Source organism: Meleagris gallopavo, chromosome 2, assembly GCF_000146605.3.
Source record: "Meleagris gallopavo isolate NT-WF06-2002-E0010 breed Aviagen turkey brand Nicholas breeding stock chromosome 2, Turkey_5.1, whole genome shotgun sequence".
NCBI classification, from domain to species: Eukaryota; Metazoa; Chordata; class Aves; order Galliformes; family Phasianidae; genus Meleagris; species Meleagris gallopavo.
This window is the reverse complement of record NC_015012.2, coordinates 103,423,059-103,430,321: the sequence shown is the minus strand read 5'-3', so window position 1 is coordinate 103,430,321 and position 7,263 is coordinate 103,423,059. Positions and strand designations below refer to the sequence as shown.

Genomic DNA, 7,263 nt, shown 5'->3' with positions numbered 1-7,263 from the left:
CGGACCGGTTCGATTGAGTTTGGCACGGTTTGGGCTGAACTCCGCGTGGTGTAGTTTGGCACAGGTTGGACTGGTCGGGGCCGGCTCGGCGGAGTTTGGCGTGGGTTGGCCAGGTCGGCGTTTTTCGGCGTGTTTTAATCCAGTCTGGTCCATCTCAAGCTGAGTTTGGCACGATTTGGTCCATTCTGGTCCAACTTGGCTGAGTTTGACATGGCTTGGCTTGGGTCTGGTCCAATTTGGCTGAGTTTGGCACAGTGTGGTCCAGCTTAGTGGATTTTGTCACAGTTTGGCACTGTCCAGTCCAACTTGGCTGAGTTTCGCACCGTTTGGTCCAGTTCTGTTGAGTTTGGCACAACGCAGTCCAACTTCTCTGAGTCCAACAAACCTCTAGCATGGTTTGGCCCAGGTCTGGTCCAGCTCAGCTGAGTTTGGCACAGCTTGGACAGGTATTGGGGTATAAACAGTGCAGGGAGAAACTGAGGCATGGGAACAAGGGGGAGCAGCTTGTGGCGCATGGCACAGCCCCCAAGGGTTGGGGTGCTGGGGGGCAACCGTGCCCAGGGGGTGGGGATGGGATGGAGATGAGGATGGGGACACAGAGATAGAGGTGGGTATGGGGTGGAATGAGGGTGTGATGTTGATGAGGATGGGATGAGGTGAGGATATGGTAAGGTGAGGATCAAATGCAGTGGGATAGCATAGGGATGCTATGGGATGGAATGCAATGGGGCTGAGTGGGGCTGCAGCGGGATGGGATATGATGGAATGGCATGAGGTTGAAGTGGGATATGGATGCAGTGGGATGGGATGAGGCTTCCTGAACTGTCCTGACACCTCTCTTCCACCAGGCGGAGAAGAAGGCAAAAGTGATCGCCGTGATGAACGTGGTGGAGGAGACGCCGCGGGCCGAGCCGCAGAAGGAGGAGGAGGCCAGCCCCCCTGCCTCACAGCAGCCCACCGACCCTGCTTCGCCCAATGTGGCCACCACGCCTGAGCCTGTGGTGGCCGACGCCGTCGACAAGAACACATCCAAGTCAGCCGACGACGAGCCTGAGTACGAGGTGAGCACATCCCATGCCAACAGCACCGTGCGGGACCAGGGCCGACTCGTGGCAGCCCTAACGCTGTCCCTTCCTTGTGTCCCTCCCTATCCTCAGGATGGTCGGGGCTTCGGTATCGGTGAGCTGGTGTGGGGCAAGCTGCGTGGCTTCTCCTGGTGGCCGGGGCGCATCGTGTCCTGGTGGATGACGGGACGCAGCCGGGCGGCTGAGGGCACCCGCTGGGTGATGTGGTTTGGGGACGGCAAGTTCTCAGTGGTGAGTGGCACCCCTGCTCCGTGCACACCCACCTTCGTGTCTCCCTGTTTGGGTGATGGCCACCACGTCGCCTCCCGCAGGTCTGCGTGGAGAAGCTCCTGCCCCTCAGCTCCTTCTCCAGCGCCTTCCACCAGGCCACCTACAACAAACAGCCCATGTACCGCAAAGCCATCTACGAGGTGCTGCAGGTGAGCACTGGTGGCACTGGGAGGGGACATCAGAGACATGGCACTGCTGAGGGCATGGCACTCGGTGCTGGAGTAGTTGGGGGCCAGCATCTGTGGAGTGGCAGTAGGAGGGGACACGAGGACATGGCACTGCTGAGGATATGGCACTCAGTCAGTGCACGCGTCTCTGGGGGTTGGCATCTACGGGGTGGCACCAGGGAGGGACACAGAAGGTGACGCAGTGCCGGGCGCTCCCATGCAGGTGGCAAGCAGCAGAGCAGGGAAGATCTTCCCGGCGTGCCCTGAGAATGATGAGACTGACACCTCCAAGGTAGTGGAGATCCAGAACAAGCAGATGATCGAGTGGGCACTGGGCGGCTTCCAGCCCTCCGGCCCCAAGGGTCTGGAGCCCCCCGAAGGTGAGCGGTGGGACAGGCATGGGGACAGGGGGTCTGTCTTCATCCATGCTCGCTGCTCACAGCCCCCCATTGCCTCACAGAGGAGCGCAACCCCTACAAAGAAGTTTACACAGAGATGTGGGTCGAGCCAGAAGCCGCTGCCTACGCGCCGCCCCCACCCGCCAAAAAGCCCCGGAAAAGCACAACAGAGAAACCCAAGGTCAAGGAGATCATCGATGAGCGCACACGAGGTACCCACAGCCCCCCCCGGGTCTGCAGTGGGCTGCCTTGTGGGGCTGCCCCATGTCTGTGGGGCACCATGATGGGGTGCTCACAATGGGGTGCCCACAGAGTGTCCATAATGGAGAACCCCTGCTGAAGTGCCCATAGTGGGGTGCTTATAGTGGGGTGTCCATGATGGAGTTCCCATAATGGGGTCCTTTCATCCTGGGGTCCCCTCAAGCAGGGCTAGGGGCACAGAGGGGTTCCTCTCTAACCCCCAACATTAAGCTGAGCATCTCTTCCCTCACAGAGCGGCTGGTCTACGAGGTGCGGCAGAAATGCAGAAACATCGAAGGTGAGCACTGCACACAGCCTCCAACATCTCCTGACAGCAGTGGGGCTGGGGGGGCCTTGAATGGGGCCTCCAGCCCATGGTCAGGGGGGTCTTTGGGGCACCACTCCCTCCCAGGGCTGCCATCTCCAGATCCTTGGGGTTCTCCAGCATGGGCATGGCTGAGCCTCGGTGAGAAGTGAGGTGGTCCAGTTGGGCACTGGGGGTGCTGGTGTGGGGGGCTCTGGTTTACTGCCCCCCCTCCCTGTGTGCCACCCCAGATATCTGCATCTCCTGCGGGAGCCTCAACGTCACCCTGGAGCACCCTTTGTTTATCGGGGGAATGTGCCAAAACTGCAAGGTATGTGCAGAGAGGTGGGGGTCTCACAGCCCCACATGGGGCTATGGGGTGGGGAGTCCACACTGACTCTGTGCCCCCCCCCCATCCCCAGAACTGCTTTCTGGAGTGTGCGTACCAATACGATGACGACGGATACCAGTCCTACTGCACCATCTGCTGTGGTGGGCGTGAGGTGCTCATGTGTGGCAACAACAACTGCTGCAGGTGGGGGGAGCAGCTGGGGAGTGCTTCGATGGGGCTGGAGGGACCCCACAAAGTGTGGGGGCTTGCAGTGGGAAGGGGTCGTCCAATAGGGATGAAATGGAGGAGATGATGGCACACGTGGACTCTCATGAATGCAGTGCGCGTGGATGGCACTGGGACCCCTACCCTAACACGTGCCTCCCACCCCAGGTGTTTCTGCGTGGAGTGCGTGGACCTGTTGGTGGGGCCAGGGGCTGCACAGGCGGCCATCAAGGAGGACCCCTGGAACTGTTACATGTGCGGCCATAAGGGTGTCTATGGGCTCCTGCGGCGGCGTGAAGATTGGCCATCGCGCCTCCAGATGTTCTTCGCCAACAACCATGACCAGGAGTTTGTGAGTGCTCCCCATCACCCTATAGACCTCCCCCCCCCCCATCTCGTGGCCCTGCTGCCCCAGCCTCATATCCCCATGCCCCATTGCTTATAGGATCCACCAAAGGTGTACCCGCCCGTCCCCGCAGAAAAGAGGAAACCCATCCGCGTGCTGTCGCTGTTTGATGGCATTGCCACCGGTAGGTCTATGAGCTGGGGGCAGCTGGATGGTGGCATCCACCCCTTGGGAGATGAGGTGGGGCGGGGAGGGATGGAGCATAATGGGCTGAGTTAGGATGGGACATAATGTCATGGGTTGGAATGGGACTGAATAGAGCAGAATGGGATGGGGAAGTGATGTGGGATAGGATGTGATGGGATGAGACAGGATGAGATGTAAGGGAGCAAAGTAGGATGGGTCTGGATGGGATCGGGTGGGACGTAATGGGATGTGATTGAACATAACAGGACGGGATAAAGTAGGATCAGACAGGACAGGATGAGACTGGATGTAACGTAACAGGATGGGACATTATGGCGTGGGCTGGGACATAATGGGATGAAATGGGACGGAGTAGAATGGAACATGATGAGTTGGGGTGAGTCTGGATAGAATATAATGGAATGGGACATGATGGAATGGGATGGAACTGGATTGGGGCATAACATGACAGGATAGGATGGGACAGAATGGGACATATTGGCGTGGAATGAGATAGAATAAGGAATTTACATGGGATAGGACAGAATGGAATGGGATGGGGAGGTGGGACACATGGGACAGGGAGGTGGGATGAGACCCCTGTCCCGCTGTTCACCAACCTGGCCTCGCTGCCCACAGGCCTGCTGGTGCTGAAGGACCTGGGCATCCAGGTGGACCGCTACATTGCCTCCGAAGTGTGCGAGGACTCCATCACCGTGGGCATGGTGAGGCACCAAGGCAAGATCATGTACGTCGGCGACGTCCGAAATGTCACCCAGAAACATGTACGTCCCCTCCAACACAGTACAGACCCCAGGTCCACGCCCCCATCCCACTGTCCCATGGCATCCCCACACTGTGGGGCACCCCGCAGCTCACCGCATGCTTCCTCCCCCAGATACAGGAGTGGGGCCCCTTCGACTTGGTAATTGGGGGCAGCCCTTGCAATGACCTCTCTATAGTGAACCCAGCCAGGAAGGGGCTGTACGGTAAGGCCATGTTCTCTCTGCATCCCCTCAGCATGTCCCCTCACTGCATCACCATCTCTACATCCCCTTGCCATGTCTCCTCACCTCATTATGTCCCCTCACTGTGTCCCTTGCTGCATCCCCTTATTCCTCTCATCATGTCCCTTCACTGTGTCCCTTTTGCATTTCTTTGCCATTTCCCTGCTAGTATGTCTCTATCAGTGTCCCCCTTGCAGTGTGCCCTCGCCACATCCCCCTGTCACTCCCCTCGACCCCTCTGCTGACACCACTCTCTCCTGCCCAGAGGGCACTGGGCGCCTCTTCTTTGAGTTCTACCGCCTCCTGCATGAAGCACGGCCCAAGGAGGGTGACGACCGACCCTTCTTCTGGCTCTTTGAGAACGTGGTGGCCATGGGGGTCAGCGACAAAAGGGACATCTCGCGCTTCCTCGAGGTCGGTGCCTCCCCATGTCCCCATCCTATGGGGCACCGTGGGCCCTGCAGAGCCCCCGGTGACCCCCGGCCTCTCTGTGCTCTGCCAGTCCAACCCCGTCATGATTGATGCCAAAGAGGTGTCTGCGGCACACCGGGCACGGTACTTCTGGGGTAACCTTCCCGGTATGAACAGGTTGGTGAGAGCCCCCAAACCCTGTGTGCGTGTGCGTGCGTGTGCGTGCGTGTGCGTGCGTGTGCGTGCGTGTGCGTGCGTGTGCGTGTGTGTGTGTGTTTGGGGCTGCCCACAGGGCTTGAATCCAGTGCTGGGTGGCTCTGCGGCCCCTTGGATTCCCCAAAATCCCCGTGGGCAATGGGCACTGATGCTCCTGACGTGGCTACAGCCATCCCCTACAAAGTCGTCCTCAGGTTACACCACATGGGGACCCGACAAAGTCTTCCTGGAAAGCCACCACATGGGGATATGGGATGTGGGCACATGGGAACCCAGCAAACTGTTCTGGGAAGCCACCATGTGGGAATGTGAAGACATAGTACTGCCACCCCATTCCAACCTCTGTCCTTCCCAGGCCGCTGGCGTCCACGGTCAATGACAAGCTGGAACTCCAGGAGTGCCTGGAGCACGGCAGGATAGCCAAGGTCAGCCCATGGGGGTCATGGGGGCTTTGCCACACCTCCTGGGGGTTTTGGTGCCTGGCTGTGCCCTTGGGGATGGCACTGCCCTTGAATGCCGCACCCGATGACAATGAGCCTGTGCCTCTTGCAGTTCAGCAAAGTGAGAACCATCACCACTCGCTCCAACTCCATCAAGCAGGGCAAAGACCAGCACTTCCCAGTCTTCATGAACGAGAAGGAAGACATCCTGTGGTGCACGGAGATGGAGAGGTACTGTGGGTGGGGGGTGGGGGAGGCACCTCTGTGTGCCGAGCCTCTATGGCAGAGCTCTGCACTGCTGAGCCTCTGGGGCACTGTTCTGCACACTGAGCCTCCGTGGTGCAGTTCCACATGCAAAACATCCACGCCATGTACCAAATCTTCATGGCGCAGCTCCATGTGCCAAGCTGAGCCTGTATGGCACAATGTTGTGTGGTGTGCCATGCTGTGCCTCCATGGTGCAGTTCTGCACGCTGTGGCTCTGCAACACAGCTCCATGTCCTGAGTGCCTCCACAACACAAGCCGAACCTCTGTGGCACAGTTCTGCACGGTGATGCTTCACTTGCCGTATCTCTGCAGCGCAGCTCTGCACGACAGGGCTCCATGGCACAGCTCCATGCGCCGTACCTCCATGGCACGTGGGACCTCCACCTCGGCCCCGCTGTCACCCAGCTGACCCTGTGTCCCCCTGTCCCACAGGGTGTTCGGCTTCCCGGTGCACTACACGGACGTGTCCAACATGAGCCGCCTGGCCCGGCAGAGACTGCTTGGCAGATCCTGGAGCGTGCCGGTGATCCGCCACCTCTTTGCACCCCTCAAGGAGTACTTCGCCTGCGTTTAGGAGAGCCGGACGGGGACTGTGCCACGGAGCGCGTCAGAACTGAACCATCCATGCCAAGAGAAAACGCGGAGCGAGAGAAGAGCCAGCACCCAGCAGAGACGGGAGCACGGCGCGGCGGCCGCCGGCACGCGCCTCCCCGAGCGCAGGGCTCGGGGCCTCCCCATCCCCAACGATCAGCTTTCAGCCTATTTAAAACCAGGAGAAAAAAAATATATTAAAAAAAAATAAATAAATCGCACCAGGACAAAAAAGAAAACAAAAGGAAAAATTTTTAAAAAAAAACAACCCACGAAACAGAAGGAAAAAAAATCAAAAGGAAAAATAAAATATGGATAAAACGCAACATGAGAAATCAAAACATGGAAATAAACAAAAGGAAAAGCAAAATATGCAAGTAAAAACACAAAAGGAAAAAACAAAACATGGAAGAACACCAGATCATGGTAAAACAAAATGTGGAAAGAAAACAAAATACAGAAAAAAAAACCAAAATGCGGAAAAACAGAAGATGGAAAAACAAAAGATGGAAATAAAATGTGGGAAAAAACAAAGGGAAAAAAAAACAAAATATGGAATAACAAAACACAAGGAAAAAAGAAAATGTGGGAAATGCAAAATACAGAGAAACAAAACGTGGGGAAAAAAAAACAATGTGGAAAAATCAAAACACCGAAAAACAAAACATAGAAAAAAAAACAAAGCAAAAGAAAGGAAAAAAACAAAGCAAGGAAAAAAGCAAAAAGCAAACCGAAAAAGACAAAAAACAAAAGGAAAAAAAAAACGAAAAGGAAAAAA

The 7,263-nt window shown here is 56.8% G+C and overlaps 1 protein-coding gene across 1 annotated transcript in view; it reads left to right on the top strand.

The window, feature by feature from the left end:
* Positions 1 to 6,707, top strand: part of DNMT3A (DNA methyltransferase 3 alpha) — a gene marked incomplete at its 5' end in the record, with an annotated part of 18,665 nt that extends 11,958 nt beyond the window's left edge. The window contains 17 exon segments of the mRNA XM_031552264.1: positions 849 to 1,061; positions 1,158 to 1,316; positions 1,397 to 1,504; positions 1,746 to 1,902; positions 1,983 to 2,132; positions 2,414 to 2,458; positions 2,716 to 2,795; positions 2,887 to 2,999; positions 3,189 to 3,372; positions 3,466 to 3,550; positions 4,192 to 4,337; positions 4,451 to 4,541; positions 4,825 to 4,973; positions 5,062 to 5,147; positions 5,542 to 5,611; positions 5,739 to 5,857; positions 6,327 to 6,707. Coding sequence (XP_031408124.1) covers positions 849 to 1,061; positions 1,158 to 1,316; positions 1,397 to 1,504; positions 1,746 to 1,902; positions 1,983 to 2,132; positions 2,414 to 2,458; positions 2,716 to 2,795; positions 2,887 to 2,999; positions 3,189 to 3,372; positions 3,466 to 3,550; positions 4,192 to 4,337; positions 4,451 to 4,541; positions 4,825 to 4,973; positions 5,062 to 5,147; positions 5,542 to 5,611; positions 5,739 to 5,857; positions 6,327 to 6,468 — 2,097 coding nt within the window.
* Positions 6,708 to 7,263: the final 556 nt, after the last annotated feature.